At 37.7% G+C, this 16,566-nt stretch overlaps 1 protein-coding gene and 1 long non-coding RNA gene across 21 annotated transcripts; one reads left to right on the top strand and one right to left on the bottom strand.

Annotated features, from left to right (window-relative positions):
- Window positions 1-717: 717 nt before the first annotated feature.
- LOC112190659 lies at window positions 718-4,368 on the bottom strand. Of its 4 annotated transcripts, none has more exons than XR_005806992.1 (4): window positions 4,259-4,368; window positions 2,475-2,720; window positions 1,675-2,284; window positions 718-1,590 (listed from the first exon to the last, which is right to left on the bottom strand). It is a non-coding gene; the product is annotated as an uncharacterized LOC112190659 (long non-coding RNA). The 4 variants fall into 4 exon arrangements; XR_005806991.1 differs by having other exon boundaries at window positions 1,675-2,297; window positions 2,441-2,720; XR_002932495.2 differs by having other exon boundaries at window positions 1,675-2,720.
- On the top strand, window positions 2,540-16,162 carry LOC112190658 (U-box domain-containing protein 35). Of its 17 annotated transcripts, none has more exons than XM_040515141.1 (18): window positions 2,958-3,080; window positions 3,214-3,334; window positions 4,238-4,333; window positions 4,415-4,764; window positions 6,009-6,304; window positions 9,666-9,858; window positions 9,948-10,129; window positions 10,465-10,681; window positions 10,800-11,080; window positions 11,238-11,395; window positions 11,858-12,252; window positions 12,319-12,476; window positions 12,576-12,630; window positions 12,742-13,036; window positions 13,285-13,391; window positions 13,762-14,187; window positions 14,713-15,471; window positions 15,678-16,162. In XM_040515141.1, exons 16-18 carry the CDS (start codon window positions 13,765-13,767, stop codon window positions 15,723-15,725), a joined length of 1,230 nt encoding a protein of 409 aa, XP_040371075.1. In that variant the 5' UTR covers window positions 2,958-3,080; window positions 3,214-3,334; window positions 4,238-4,333; window positions 4,415-4,764; window positions 6,009-6,304; window positions 9,666-9,858; window positions 9,948-10,129; window positions 10,465-10,681; window positions 10,800-11,080; window positions 11,238-11,395; window positions 11,858-12,252; window positions 12,319-12,476; window positions 12,576-12,630; window positions 12,742-13,036; window positions 13,285-13,391; window positions 13,762-13,764; the 3' UTR covers window positions 15,726-16,162. The 17 variants fall into 17 exon arrangements, 5 of the variants coding, with proteins under 5 accessions (XP_040371075.1, XP_040371076.1, XP_040371077.1 ...); XM_040515142.1 differs by having other exon boundaries at window positions 9,669-9,858; XM_040515143.1 differs by lacking the exon at window positions 6,009-6,304.
- The last annotated feature ends 404 nt before the right edge of the window (window positions 16,163-16,566 follow it).

The following is a 16,566-nucleotide window of genomic DNA, read 5'->3' on the forward strand; positions in this document are numbered from 1 at the left end:
ATATGTGTGAACAAATATTCTCCTAAATACAAGTTTATAATTTTGGTGCCAAAAAACGTTTCTCCTTTGAAGTTTGAACGGACAAGGCTAGGATTTGTCATAAAAGAAAGCATAGAGAAATTAAAATGGATGGCTAAAATTTGTAAGAACACTATGACATTTTTTTTTTTGATGACTATAAAAACAAGAAAACAAACTACAACACAAAGTCCCTAACTACTCTCTCACCCAGCTGATCCAACTAGAGCAACACTATGACATTTTGATAATAATGTGGTCTCACTACATGCACCACATTGGTAAAGAACTCAAACTACAAAATAAAACGTCAGACTACACCACCATTTGCACAAAGAACCAGTAAGGCACTAACCATGGACTTTAGTCTCTTCAACTCCAATGCTCAAAACTTGTAACAGACTACCAACGACGGGGAGACTGTTATCCACTTATTTGACAATGTGAGCGATGTAGGGAAGCTTTTGCCCCAAGTTAGCTAAAGAATCAGCCACAAAGTTAGCTCTCCAAATAAGATTATGTCAAATATTCAAACTTCATGAGATCGTGCTAGCTATAGGTTCAAATCCTGTCATAGGGCGGACCATGTCGATCGAATCAAAATATATCAATCCACTATGATAAGGGTGATACACTAAGTCACTTTAACAGTTTAACCCATAGCCAATTTGGGAATATCCTGAATGTAGTAAATCCCAAAATAGTAAGTGTTTCATCAATAACTGCAAGATGCCAAGATGTTTAGCAATAATTTTAAGAAATTATTGCTAGGTTCATAATATAAGAAAATGTTACATTTATGATTATTCCAATCTGTTACAACTGCTCAACAATGTGAACATGCTGGCAGTCGATATATTTTCTCTAACAATGTAAAATCAAAGGCTCTGTTGAGAGCGCAAGATCATGCAAATGTAAACAGATGGCTATTAAGATACCTGAGTCTTAACTGAAGCAACCAACTCTCTTCTCCTCATAACAGAAGTAATTTAACAAACTCTCCATGCTCTCTTCTCCTCTTAACAGAAGTAACCAACTATTTTCTTGTGTTAACAAACTCTCCCTAGTCAAAAGCTGGATTGATCACCTGGCCAGGCCTCCACAATATCGTGAGAGAGATAGAGAGAAAACAAAAGCAAAAGGGTGATTCAAGTTGTGATTGGTTTTGAAAGTGTGTTCATTGTAAATTTCTGCGTGATCGAATTCTTAATTAGCTGTAGCTGGGTTTTAGTGTTTAGAATACCCAGAAATTAATGGGACTAAGAAGGCAAGCATCCAGAAACAGAGGAGATGCAGTAGCAGTGGCAATAGACAAGGACAAAGGAAGTCAATATGCTTTCCAATGGGTTGTTAATCATCTCGTCAAGCCAGGCCAAACTCTCACATTGCTTCATGTTAAGCAACCTGCAGTTCCCAACCAAAGTACATCTGCCTTCTCTCTGCATCGATCTAATTCTTTTGTATCCATCCACGATCATAATCTTATACTTAATTTCCAATGTTTTTCTCATATTATGGTGCAGCAGGACGCATGGTTCCAAGCTCTGAAGTCACCGAGGAGGTTGCAGAAATCTACAAAAACCAACCTGATGCTCAAGCCAAAGACTGGCATCGTCCAATGCATTGTGTTTGCATCAAAAAGAAAGTGAGTCATACCTCTTCAGAATTTGTACATCATCTTGTGTCTCCTAAAAATTTCTTCTCCTTATGAGCTGATATTTGTACCAGATAACCTGCAATGCAGTCATACTGGAAGATTCTGATATACCAAAAGCACTTTTCAACTATGTCGCTGCAAATTCAATCGAGGTTTTGGTACTTGGTGTACCATCTAAAAGCAGCCTTTTCAGGTGATTAATTGATTCCATGTGCCAAGGCATAAACCTTAATTAGCAGGTGGAACAATTACACAAACATGCATTGGTTCTGATCATTACATCAATGTTGTTTCTCAACAGATTCAAAACTAGAGACGTACCGATCACCGTGTTAAAGGGGTCACCGGACTTTTGCACTGTATATGTTATTGGCAGAGAAAAGATCTCGTCTGTGCGATCTGCAACTGGTGCTCTACCCCAAAAACCAAAAGGGCTTCCATCTCCATGTGAACAAAATGTGCAGCATCACCAAAGTGGTTTGTTTCTTGACTTTGAGCATCCTCGTTATTTCTCACATCATGTATATACATAGTTAATTTTTGTCATTACTAACTCATGGTTCTTTGATGAATGCACCATCAGAAAGGACACAGTCTCCGCAGTGTAGCCTGCCAAATGACACTAAACTCGAGTAACTCTCAACTAATTTCTTTAAAAGGTTCTAATATTCTAGTTATATAACACTACTAATAATAATGATGAGAAAAGAGGATGTTGAAATACAATTAATAACTACGAACCATACAGGTCAGCAACTATATTACCGGTGAGCAGCAACAAGCAAAGCTTGGGTCGCACCTTTGCTTTCTCTGATAGTATGACAGCAGGAATGCCCCCTAGGCATCCAACTAGCTCAGAGTCAGACAGAAGCTCTACATCGACATCTTACTCCGGAAGGACATCTTGCTCCGGAACCGAGTTTATTGACATGACCGATCCACAGAATGAATTTTCATCTTCCTCAACAGAAAGTGGAAGGTTATCAACGTCACAGAACATGGTAGGACACTTTCTGTGCATAGGAAAATTGTAACAGCCACCAACCTACAAGTTTCAAGGCATCCATCCAACTGTTAACATGTCATAATGTTTATGAGTTCGCGGAGTCAAGAACCAGTTTAGATGGTTCCCATCTAGCTTCTTTACTTGCAGAGTAACATAGAAATAGGCATTTTCATTACAGTGGCACATACATATAGACATAGTTGACAGTACTAACCGATAGTTTCCTTGAAAAAAAAAAAAGGGATGGAATGGAAGCTGAGCTGAGGAGGCTTCAGTTAGAAGAAGAAGAAAGATTTGCTGAGGGAAAGTCTAGAGAGGAGGAAGGGATGTCTTGGTCGATTTCAGTCTGTTCCCAATTTGGGAATTTCCGTTTCACATTCAAAGTTTCAATCTTTAAAGGTATGAGCTAACTTCATTAGATAATTTTTTCGGTCAATTTTGTTGGGTTTGGCTTTTTGGGATTATTCGATTAAGGGTTTTATATAAAATTTAAAGTAGTTTCTTCTAATTATATTTGTGCACTATACTATAGCTTGCTTGCTTCAATTGTGGACTGGTTGGGATTTGGGCTGAATCGGAACGAGGCAGGTCTGTCTTTATTGTGATCTGACTGTTCATACTTCATAGTGACCTCTGAGAGAATTAACCATCATGTAAGTGCTTTCTGATCTTGCAAATTTAAAGTAAACAGATCAAAAACAGCTCCGACTATCTCTCTTTGGAATCTTGATTTTGTTGTTTGAATTTGGGGGATATGTATTGGATTTGAATTTGCAGGTTTTGATTTGGGGGTTTATACGCATATTACTCTGATTTTGGATTTGATCTGTTTACTTTGCTGTCTTTCTCTTGATATTTAGAAAAATCACAATCATGAATTTAGCAATGGATTTAGAGAGGAATGAAGTATAACATTCATTTTTGTTAGTATAAATAGAAGTCAGAAACTGTGCTAAATTATCAGCATGTACTCATATATCAGCATCTCAGGCCAAAGTTGCTACAGTACTCATATATCAGCATCTTTGTTCTATGTTGGAAATTTCACCATGTATGCTAACTGTAGAAATTTCAGGCCAAAGTTGCTACAGTATTCATCTATCAGCATCTTTGTTCTTTGTTCCATGTTGGAAATTTCAGCATGTATGCTGATATATGAGTACTGTAGTATGATAAACCATTATTAGCATGTAGTCATATAAATAGTGTCTACTCAGGATGAATTTAATTGCTACAGTAAGCATCCATGTTAAGTTAGTGGCAAAAACCTTTTGTTCTATGTTGCATCAGCTTCTCACATAAGCATTCAGAATTTTGGTACCACTTATATTTGGTTTGCATTAGTAATTACTGTATTGATTAAATAGGATTGTAAACTAATCTTGAATTCTGAGCTGAATTTTGTAATGATTCACTTAAGTTGCTTATATGTGTTTAAACCTACCCACATATCTTTATCTGGTGATACCTGTAAATTACTTTAACATGGTGGTTATGTTTTGATAAACTATCTCATTTTTTTTTATCTTTTAATGATACTTATTCTACGTTTCCAGAGTAAAGGCGTAGTTCAGCACCTTTATTTCGGAACGAACCCACCCATGTTCTCAGAGATGAGACTTCTCCGCCAGCCTATTGGTGATGACGATTTGGTATGCCTTACTTTCTCCAGTGTGCTGGTGAATTGTTTTCGTGTGCTCTTTGCTATATACTAAACGTGAGTTTCACTGTAGGGCTGTCACTCAGGATTTGAAAAGACTCTTTTGCCCTTCGTTTTCGGTTTAGTTACGGTTTTGTTGTTGATGAGTGATGAGAGGAGAGAGAAACAGCTGTTGCCGTGCAAATCAGAAGGAAGTGGTTGTGATAGAAAGGGATAGAAACTGATTGTGATAGCGAAGGATTGATATAGATCGGGCTGTTGGAGTAGAGAGGAGAGGAGGAGGGAATTAAGATTTTGATAGAGTTTGGGAGGAGAGATCTAAAATTTTGATCGGCTTTGGGAGCTGGGTTTGCGTTTATTTCAGAAGAGTTGTGTGCCAAGATTTTGATCGAGTTTGGGAGACAGGTTTCGGCAACAGAAGAGGTATGTCTTTGATTGGTTTTTTCAGTTCTATAAAATCAAGATTGGGTATTTTTCTTTGATATGATTTGGGCTTCTGTTAGTTGTGTAAAATTGTGGTTTTGATTGGCTCTTTTGTTTCTGAATTTTATGTGTTTTTGTGTCAAGATTTGAATAACTGATGCAGCAGAGAGCAACAGTAGGTGAGAGTATGATTTGGGTGGTTTGGGAGAGTTGAGAGAATAAGAAAGCAGAATGATTTTAGAAGAAACAGAGGGTTCTTAGCTGTAGAAGGGAGAAATAGAGCGAGGAAGGTAAGGGGAGAGAGAAACCAAGGCACAAGCCTTCAAAAAGGATTTAACTTTAATTCATTCCAATCTGATTTGGCTTACAATAGATAACCATATTTATAGGCTCCAAACACAACCCTTAAACTCCTAGCACACCAAAAGACTACTAAAGACTTATTAATAATAAGACTCTTCAATACTTATTAAATAGACATAAAGACACACTCAAGACCCTTGAATACTCACCCTAAGATTTTAATACTCTTAAAAGCACTAGGCTCATAATTATGCTACATAAAACTGAAAATTAACCTCACAAGACCCTTAGACTACCATGGAGACTTTCCTTTGGACCAAAATGGGGTGGGCTTAATCTTAGGTTTCCAAAGCGGATATTTCTTTTCTAACCAAGTCATTGCTGCTGCATTAATAACAATACTTTCGATTTACGTTTGGGTTTCAACGAACATGACAGTGATATGAAAATTGATTAAAGCAAAAAGGGGCGGTTATCTGAGATTCGCAAACAGAAATGAAACATACAGGGAGAAATGAAACATACAGGGAGAAATGAAATGTGAGGCACAAAATGAATAGGGAATAAGAATAATCTATTCCTTCAGAAATAAAATCGGAACAATTGAACAAGAAGTGAAATGAAAGAGAGGCGCAAGGAATCATGTTCAAAAACTGAAAAAAGAGAGGAGCAAGGAATCATGTTCAAAAAATAGAGGAGCAAGGAATAACTTCAACTCTCCATTGCCGTGAGTATGTGGTGGTTCTAGCATTGCCTTGGAAGCATTCTTGTGCCTCATCACTATAAAGATGTTTGGGGAAGAATAACTATAACACCACAAGCCCAACCCCTAGTTTGTTTTCCTTCCAGATTGTACCGTTCTTGTTTCATATTTCTTCCCTTCTTTCCACTACAAGTTGATCAATTTCTGATGGCTGAAGCACTCATTTCCGTTGTCCTAGAACAATTGGCTTCAATCACCTGTCAACAGGTACAGCAACAAGTGAAATTGGTAGTTGATGTTAAGAAAGAAGTTGCAAATCTCAAAGACAATTTCCGAGCTATAAAAGCCGTGCTCAAAGATGCAGAGGAGAGGCAAGTGAAGGAGGATTCAGTCAAACTATGGCTGGATAATTTAAAGGACGTGTCCAAAGAGATGGAGGACGTGTTGGATGATTGGAACACTGAAATTCTGAAGCTACAAATTGAGAAACAAAAGAAAGAAGATGGAAATGCTCTTGATACGACTAAGAAGAAGGTATGTCTATGCATTCCTATTGCTCTCTTTAAATCTGGCCAAATTAGTCGAGTTCTTTTTCGTCGCAACATTGCTCAAAAGATTAAAGATCTCAATAAAAGGTTAGCAGAAATTGCTGATATTAGGCAAAATTTTAACTTTCAGTACACAAAAAGTGGTACTGAACTTATTGAGCGACAAAAGACTACTTCTTTTGTCGATCAAACATTTGGTCGGGTAGATGAAAAAGAATTATTGGTGGGTAAGTTGTTGAGTAAGAGTAATCCTGAAGGGCAGAGCCCCATTGTCATCCCTATTGTAGGGATGGGTGGAATCGGTAAAACAACCCTTTCTCAACTGGCATATAATGATAAAAGAGTCCAGGAAAATTTCAAAGAAAGAATATGGGTTTGTGTCTCAGACCCATTTAATGAGCTCAACATAACCAAAACCATCCTTGGACTCCTCGGTAGAAATGTCAATTCCATTTCGAGTCCCCTAGACGCTTTCTTCGAATGTCTGCAGAAGTATATTGAGGGGAAAAAGTTTCTCCTCGTCTTAGATGATGTGTGGAACCAAGACCATATGAAGTGGGCAAACTTGAAGCTACATTTACAGAAAGGTGCTGTAGGTAGTAAAATAATTGTCACTACACGAAAAGAAGAAGTAGCTAGGATGATGGGAGCACCCGATAACACTATCAATTTGAAGGTGTTGAGTGATGAAAATTGTTGGTCATTGTTCGCTGGAATTGCCTTTGCCAATAGTAACCAAGATGAGTGTCGAAATTTAGAACCTATTGGTAGGGAAATTGTAAAGAAGTGCAAAGGGTTGCCTCTTGTTGCCAAGATTTTAGGTGGTCTCATGTGCTGTAAGAAAGAAAAGAAAGAATGGCAAGATGTTTTGAGTAGTGAGATATGGGAGTTACACACGATGGAGCAACACGTTTTCCAACCGCTATTATTAAGTTATTATGATTTAACTCCAATGATCAAGCAGTGTCTATTATATTGTGTTACTTTCCCAAAAGACCATGTAATTAATAGAAAAGTTTTGATTGAGTTGTGGATGTCACAAGGTTTTCTTGTTTCAATTGGGAACAAAGAAAAGACAATAATAGACATTGGAGAGTTATATTTTGATGACTTGGTAAGGCGATTTTTCTTCCAGAATTTCAAGAAAGATGAATTTGGAGATATTGAAAAGTGTCAAATGCATGATATTGTGCACGACTTTCTCCAATATTTAACCAAGAATGAATGTTTAATAGTTGAGTTCAAAGGTGGGGAGGAGAGAATAGAATTGCCCAATAAGCTTGGTCATTTGACCATAATGTTTGCACCCAAAGGACGTTTTCCCCTTTCTTTTGACCACTGCCAACGTCTGCGGAGCATTACAACATTTAATTGTGAAATTACAAGTCTCAGCCGAGAGTTGATTTTACAATTAAAATGCGTGAGGACGTTGAATTTGAGTGACAGCGATATCGAAGAAGTTCCGGACGAGGTTGGCGTGTTGGTGCACTTGAGGTATTTGGATTTATCCGAAAATCGGAGGCTGAAGAAATTACCTGATAGTTTGTGTAATTTAGTCAATTTGCAAACCTTGCGAGTTGATGGGTGCGGTAGGTTAGAAAAGTTACCCGAGGCCATGGGAAAGTTGACCAGCTTGCAGCATCTTCACGCTCGGCTTTGTCGGAGGCTGAAGAAATTACCTGATAGTTTGTGTAATTTAGTCAATTTGCACACCTTGCGAGTTGATTGGTGCAGTAAGTTAGAAAAGTTACCCGAGGCCATGGGAAAGTTGACCAGCTTGCAGCATCTTCATGCTCAGGGTGTTTGGGGGCCGAAGTTGCCCAAATCAATTGCGAGGTTGAAAAGTCTACGGACGCTAGATCTGGAGTATGTTGTAATTGAAGGTGAAGGCGAAGGATTGAGGTTAAGTGATTTGAGAGACTTGGACGAGCTTCAGGGGAAGCTTTGGATCAGATTGGAGGGCAAATTGAAAGATAGTGCTGCGAGTGATGCGGAGAAAGCCAAATTGGTGAACAAGAAACACCTTCTTCATTTGGAACTGTGGTTCGACTGGGAGAGGGAGAGCGAGAGCGAGGGAGACGACGACTCAAACCAGAGTAGCATCCAGGAAGCAGTATTGAATGCCTTACAGCCAAATTCAAATCTTGAATCCTTACAGATCGGAGGTTACGGTGGCAGCACCCTGTACTACCCCAATTGGACCTCCTCTTTAATTAACTTGAAACGCCTGACCTTCTCTGGGTACGATGTTTGTAAGTATGTGCCTCTTTCGGTTTTGGGCTACTTGGGGTCCCTTGAGACACTCAGATTTGATGGAATGGAAGGAGTGAAAAAGGTTGGATTTGAGTACTCACTTGATCATCAAGTTATATTGTTCCCCAATCTGAAACAACTCGACTTCTCTTCCATGATGGAGTGGGAAGAATGGGATCATCATGATGAGAATGATGCTACTTCATCGTCACCAACTTGTTTCATGCCACGCCTTTCTACTTTATCCATCTTCGGCTGCGATAAGCTGAAGACACTGCCAGACTTCCTTCCAAGGAAGACGCCGCTGCTTCAGAATTTGATCATCGACTGGTGTGGCATTCTCTCCCGAAGTTGCAAAGACAGGCAAGGCCCGGAGTGGTCCAAGATTTCTCACATCCCAAACATCAAAATTCAACGCAAAACTGTACAAAAAGATGGAGTTTGGATCGAACAATAGGATTGATCAACAACGTCATCCATCCAATTCCTTGGTACGTAATTAGTTCACCAATCTTTTTTTTTATTTTCTGTTTTCAATTTGATATCCTCTGCATCTTGATTGAGTCTCTTTTGACTGTCCAAAGATGAAGTTTACAACTCAATCATATATGTGGATCTGAAGACGCTTACTGACTCGTCTGACATGTCTCATCTTTGCTGCACTTGACTCGTAGTCTCTGCCTCTCTACTTTCAAATGCAACTATTTATTTATTTCTTTCTTTTCCATCATCTCATTACCACTCAATAGATTGATAGCATCTTTAATTGATGTTCTCACTCAATCTATATCTCTTGGTCTCAGTTTCTACTCTTTACTAACTTAGGAAGGCGCCTTTAAATTTAGCCTTAGAACTCATTGTGCATCGGGTAAGGCCAACGATCAAACAAATTGCATAAATTCAAGATGTAACCAATAAACTGTATATCAAGGCCAGGACTAAACTTGATAGCTGAGTAAGTTATCATCACTTTAGTGTATCAAGTCACCATATGACATTTAGTTACATGGATTGAATTTGCAAAAAGGCTAATCTTCTTATTGGAGTCTATTATGAATGACTAATACATTTGCTTGCTAATCTTCTTATATCAGCAGCTGAAGATTTTCACTGCATTGAAACAGCAGAAATGATCCAAAAGTCTCATTTGATTTCATGTTCAAGATTTCCATGTCATGCTCACCTCTGCACATTGAAGACTTTGTTTAATGTCTGGGGGAATTTCATATTATCACCCCCCAGGTTATCATCATTCCTCTTCTTTCTTAAGCCCCAGCTCCTGAAAAGGTAAATTTGTTTGTTTGAACATGTCAATTTGTAGTGGAACTGAATCTTTTATATGTTGGATTTGATATCTGGTTTTTTTATCTCAGCAGCTCAAGATCTCCATGGAATATTGGAAAGCTGGAAGCCTGGAATCTCATCGGATGTGACCTCTTTGCAGTAGGCCAAATTGAAGTTACTGAGTTCATAATGTTGAGGATGTGAGGATTTGACATAACTTCAACTCATTTCATTGATCACTTTTATTGTTCATAATACTCCAGCTTCTGAAGAGGTATATTTGGCATTTATTCTGTCCTCCTCTTGGCGTTATATATATATATATATATATATATATACATACATACATATATATATATATATATACATACATACATATATATATATATATATATACATACATACATATATATATATATATATGCGCGCTTAGCACTTGTGGTATTCTGTTTTCAGTGAGTGGTCTTAGTAGTTGCTATGTGCTTGAATGAGTTTGCTTCAGTTAATTTTATATAACGGCTACGTCCACTAAGCTATAGTTCCTACTCACTATTACATTTAGGGGAATTGTGAAAGCATACTGAATTTCTATTTTGGCATACATATTAGAGACTACTCAGAAGATGAGATCCTCGAAGAAATACTGAATGCCTACTATCATATCCAAACCTGGAATCCTTATATATTGGAAACTACAATGCCACCAAATTGATGCCCCATTGTCTTTGACTAATTTGAAAAGGCTTGAGTTCTCATGTTGGCTTTGGGGAACATGGCGGTGTCCTTTGTCTCTGGTGCAATATTTGAAGATGTCTGTTGTGAACAGGTGGGATTTGAGTTACTGATAATTGAAGAATCATCATCATCATCATCTTCATCCAATCTTCATCTTTTTTTTTTTTTTTTGGTTCAATTTGAAACAATTTAGCTTCATCATCTTGCAGGAGTGGGAAGGAATTGCAACTGGGTCCTGGTGGAGTGGAGAGGTTGATTTTCAAATTAAAACACTTCTGCAAATTTGAGGATTATAGCTTGCCTAATTCTTAGCCAAAGTTTCTGAAAAAGAGGAAACGAGGAGTGGCTCAACATTTCTCATATCCTAAACATCCAAATTAATAATGAGTTTGTACAAACAGACGGAGTTTGGATCCGACAAGAAGCTGGTGAAACCCTGCCCTTAATTAATTACTTCATCATCAACGCATGCATCTCGATCTTCTTCGTGGTAATTAATCAAGTTATATATATTATCTTCAAAATTTATCGATTTATTTTTATTTTTATTCAGTAGTACTTGCTACATACATGTCTGAATACTCGAACCTGTATTTTATCCATCTTTAGATTCTGTTCATGTTAGGTTTTTTATGTCCAAAAAATAGTGGAGGAGATGGACGGCAGTAGAAGACACTGGTGAAGAATTTGTTCATCTTGGGTGGACCAGATCTGCAGAAGGTGCAAGAGCAGAGGCCTGGAATCACAGAATGGCCCAAGATTTCTCACATTCTGAACATCCAGTGTTCTCTAACTAGCTGAACAGGTATGTGCTTATATGAGTTTGATTCACTTAATTCTGTAGAATGGCCAAGTCTGATAATTAACTGTATATTACATAAATGGGAACATTTGAAAACACATTGATCTTTTGTGTTTCTTGTTAGCCAGACAAAACCTTGTCTGATGCAACTTATGTGTTCAAATCATTTTTGGAAAATATTTGTACATTATACAAACTACTGTACTTGTGTTTAATTTTTCTGGTACATGAATATCCCCTAGGGTCAACTCTAATTAAGAAAACATTTGTACAACCAATCTCCTGGAGCTATTCAGATTCTGTCTTATACAAGTCTGGAAGCTTACAATTCAAACCAACTCGTAGATGCATAGTGTTCTGTTTTCACGTATAGAGTATTCTGTTCTTCAAATTAAATCTATATTCTTTTATATATCTTCTTTTCACTGATGTAGCTGACCTAAAAAGTTTATGGAATGTATCCAGGTATGTTGCAAATGGTTGACAAATTACCCAAGGCCATGGGAAAGCTGCTTAACTTACAGTATCACAAATAATGATATAAGCTGGAAATTCAAAAGAGTTGTGAGAAATAAGGGTAATCCTGAGAAAGCAAGAGTGGTAAATGAGAAGAAACTTGATTTGGGACCAAGTTTGTGGTACTCGACAAGAGAAGATCAACAAATACCGACCCCTTGCACTCAAATCCAAACATCAGTAACTACAGTGCACCACATTGTGCTCCAAATGACTGATGTCTTTAAATAATTTCAGAAGGCTTAGGTTCGACGAATGCAGTTTATGTGAATTTGTGCCTCTTTTGGGGAACTTGGTGTCCCTTGAATAACCACAGTTATGTTTTGACATGACAACTGAAAAAGGTACATAGCATTTGAGCTTCAAGATGCAATTATCCTGCAATTATCCTGAAAAAGTTATGTTTGCAGTGTGTATGTAGTTGGCAAAGGAAAGCTCTCAAATGTCCGAACAGCTACCAGTACACCACGACTAAAAGCGGCTCCCTCATGTAATAAAATGCAGCACCAACCCTGCAAAGTTTCTGAATCAAATGATACACGAACGATGAGCTACCGGCAAGCTAGAGGTCTGTCTCTATAATTGAAAGTATTACCATATTGATTTGCTACCTCAGGAAATGATTTTTGTCATTATGTGCTCACTTAAGTTTCTCTGATTGATACAGAATCAGAGAGCACACGTTACCACCCCCCTAGCAAGCCAGATGACTTTGAAATCAAGTAAGTTCTAATGCATTGGGACGTATAGATATGTAGGCTGTGATGTACCTAGTTATTTATGAGTCAATGTGCCTGTAAACTTTTTGGACTAGTAACCTAATAAAAATGCAGGTCACCATTCACAAGAGGAAACTTGGCAATGAACAAATCATATCAGCTCTCACCAGAAACTGATATATCATACGTCGGTAGTGGCAAGCCAAACATGGATAACATGTTTCCCTCTTTGTATGATGGTTTAGAATCAGGAATTAGCGCTCAATATTCAACCAACTCAGAGTGGGAGAACAGAAGCTCCACGTCGACATCTTACTCAGGAACAAAGTTTATCGACATAAGCTCAGCACAAAATGAATTTTCCTCAGCTTCAATTGAAAGTCGAAAGTCCTGTCACTCACAGAATGTGGTAAGACAATTACCCAGCATTTTTTGTTGTTGTAAGTATTGCATATTAAAGTACTTAAAATATCAGAAATTTTTTGAGTCAGGAGCCAGTTTAGATGTTCCCACATTCAGTGATTTCCTGTCATGATATCTCAAATGAGTACCAATATAGTGTGGTTTTCTATGCTATATATGATGCATAGACGCACATTTATTAGAGCAACAGGCCACATGCAGTATATTTGTACTTAATTTGCTTTGAAATAATAGGATGAAGAAATGGAGGCTGAGATGAGGAAGCTGAGGCTAGAGCTCAAGCAAACAATGGACATGTACAATACCGTCTGCAAGGAGGCGCTCTCTCTCCAGAGCACAAGGTATTGATATAGAACTTATTTAATCATAGAATTTCTTCAAGTTTTGTCTGTTTTGATATCTCTCCAACCTTCAGTTTTGGACAAATTGAACTACAAGGCATGTAAAGATGAATTTTTTTACATCATTCGATCAAACACTATTCATATGGTTTTTCCTCACCACAAATTTTCACCATATATACAACCAAAACGTTTAAAACAGGCTTGACAATCATCTAGTAAGGTGTAATATAACTAAATGTATACTTGACACACACACACACAAAACGGACATCTTATGCCTCCAAGTTCTGCCAAGCAAATGCGAACTAGCAACAGTTCATATGGCAAAACTACTCGAGTATACCTTCTCATTATGTATCAATGCCAGGACATGGAACTTAACCAATGGAAATTGGAAGAAAAAAAAAGATTAGAAGAGGCACAACTAGCTGAGGAAGTTGCATTGGCACTTGTACAGAGAGAAAAAGCGAATCGTAAGGCAGCCATTGAGGCAGCAGAAGCAGCTCAAAGGATTGCTGAATGGGAATCACAAAAAAGGAGGAATACAGAACAGAAAGCCCTTAAAGAAGCTAAAGAGAGAAAGAAGGCATCAGAAGCAAGGGCCTGTGATATCAGTTATAGAAAATACACAATTGAGGAAATTGAATCAGCAACAAATAATTTTTCGATATCTTGCAAGATTGGAGAAGGAGGCTATGGTCCAGTTTACAAAGGGGAACCGGACCACACACCAGTGGCGATAAAAGCTCTGCGTCCAGATGCAGCTCAAGGACAGTCGCAATTCCAGCAAGAGGTTTGTTCTTTGAAAATCATAAACTTCAATCCTCGTATATCCAGAACTCTCTTCAGATATTTTGCATATAACTAAAAGAATCAGTGGAAAGTACTACCACTAATTTCCTATCTGGAATCTGATTTTGAATGAAGATACTACTTAGTTATAAAGTGGGAGTAATATTATATTGTTTGAATAAAAGGCAACTGATTCAAGTGATTTATTTCTTGCGATAGTAAAGAGAAAAATATGGCAGTATTTACAGAATTAAAGATAAAAAGAGAAGATGTTCACTTGTATAAGTTATTCCTACATCAGACAAAGACATGAATCCATTTGCTAATAGTGATTCAGAGTGCACCGTACCTAAAAATCATACCAATCAAGTTCCACTCATGTCTTAGTACTCCAAATACAAATGCTATGATGATTGATATCTCTTAATTTGAGCATTGATGTACTTCAATCTTTCTATCACTTTGCATTGATTATGTACTATTATAGATCTACATGATCTATATATCTGATACTACCTTTATGCAGGTTAAACTATTGAGTGGCATGCGACATCCTAACATGGTTCTCCTTCTTGGAGCCTGTCCAGATTATGGTTGCCTGGTTTATGAGTACATGGCTAATGGGAGCTTAGAAGATCGCATCTTCAAGCGAGGTAACACCCCAGTTATTCCTTGGAAACTAAGGTTCAGAATCGCTGCTGAAATCTGCACTGGGCTTTTGTTTCTTCATCAAACCAAGCCAGAGCCCCTAGTACACCGTGACCTCAAACCCGCTAACATTTTGCTAGACCATAACTATGTTAGCAAGATTAGTGATGTAGGTTTGGCCAGACTTGTCCCTTCATCAGTAGCTGATTCTATCACTCAGTATCACATTACATCAGCAGCCGGAACATTCTGTTATATTGATCCAGAGTATCAGCAAACTGGTATGCTGGGAAGAAAATCTGATGTTTACTCACTAGGGGTTATGCTTTTACAACTAATCACAGCCAAGTCACCAATGGGTTTGACTTATCATGTTGAGAAAGCTATTAAGGAAGGGACTTTCACTGAGACGCTTGACCCTGCTGTTCCTGACTGGCCAGTTGAGGAAACCTTAGAGTTTGCCAAGCTAGCTTTACAGTGTGCTCAAATGAAACGAAAAGACAGACCGGATCTTGGGAAGGTTGTGCTACCTGAGTTTAACAGATTGAGAGCATTTGCCCAAGATAGCATGAATTCTGTCATGCCGGGTGGTGCTAAAGAACTCTTATCAAGACAAGACCCGATTTCCACAAGACAAGTAAGTTGCATAACATAAACCTAGCACTGCAATAGATAAATTATCCTAGGAACATCAAACATGAATACATGGATTACATGCCATAAGACTCGTGTAGGCTTCTGTTATTTCATAAGCACCTTCATATAACTCTTGAATGCTATCTTCACACTACTCTTGGTTTTACTTCACTTTCTTAAATCTGTTGTCTTGGTCCCTATCTTTAGGATGTGATCAGTGATCCCAATCTACCGCATTCTGGATTTGATAGCTAGCTCAAGGAGCCGTTCAAGCACGTCATCTTGTACTGAAGGAAGATTATTCTCAGACTCGTAAACCTTTAATTACTTGAAGCACCTCAGCCTGAAAGAATGGAGAAGTTACAGTCTCAATCCTAATCAACATGATTAGTCAGCTGAATAATCAGTGTGGATGATCCAGGAATTTTACTTAGTGCAGTTGCTAATAGTACTTAAGATGGTAAACTTTTCATTGCAAGTAGTTACAAAAGTTTTTTTTTTTTTTTTTTTTTTTTTGCCCAACTAGTTACAAAAGCTTGGAAAATAGGGAAACTTGTTTAGAAGAGAAATCAAACTAGAGTTGTAAATTGTAATTCATTAATCATAAGTGTTTATCACAATTCACACAAATATGTGTGCAAACCAGATATTAGTTTATTCAGAAATCATTATTTTTTTGGATTTTAAATAAATTATACAAGGACAGCCTTCGGTATCTAACACTTTTTCATACAGATATATGTGTGAACAAATATTCTCCTAAATACAAGTTTATAATTTTGGTGCCAAAAAACGTTTCTCCTTTGAAGTTTGAACGGACAAGGCTAGGATTTGTCATAAAAGAAAGCATAGAGAAATTAAAATGGATGGCTAAAATTTGTAAGAACACTATGACATTTTTTTTTTTGATGACTATAAAAACAAGAAAACAAACTACAACACAAAGTCCCTAACTACTCTCTCACCCAGCTGATCCAACTAGAGCAACACTATGACATTTTGATAATAATGTGGTCTCACTACATGCACCACATTGGTAAAGAACTCAAACTACAAAATAAAACGTCAGACTACACCACCATTTGCACAAAGAACC

The sequence above is a fragment of the Rosa chinensis genome, chromosome 2 (assembly GCF_002994745.2).
Source record: "Rosa chinensis cultivar Old Blush chromosome 2, RchiOBHm-V2, whole genome shotgun sequence".
In the NCBI taxonomy this organism is placed as follows: domain Eukaryota; kingdom Viridiplantae; phylum Streptophyta; class Magnoliopsida; order Rosales; family Rosaceae; genus Rosa; species Rosa chinensis.

Excerpts from the sequence above, each read along its gene's own strand:
- LOC112190658 (XM_040515141.1), top strand. The coding sequence starts at position 13,765 with ATGGAACTTAACCAATGGAAATTGGAAGAAAAAAAAAGATTAGAAGAG. Across the intron at positions 14,188-14,712 it reads AGTCGCAATTCCAGCAAGAG|GTTAAACTATTGAGTGGCAT; the intron begins GTTTGTTCTTTG and ends ACCTTTATGCAG. Across the intron at positions 15,472-15,677 it reads ACCCGATTTCCACAAGACAA|GATGTGATCAGTGATCCCAA; the intron begins GTAAGTTGCATA and ends CCCTATCTTTAG.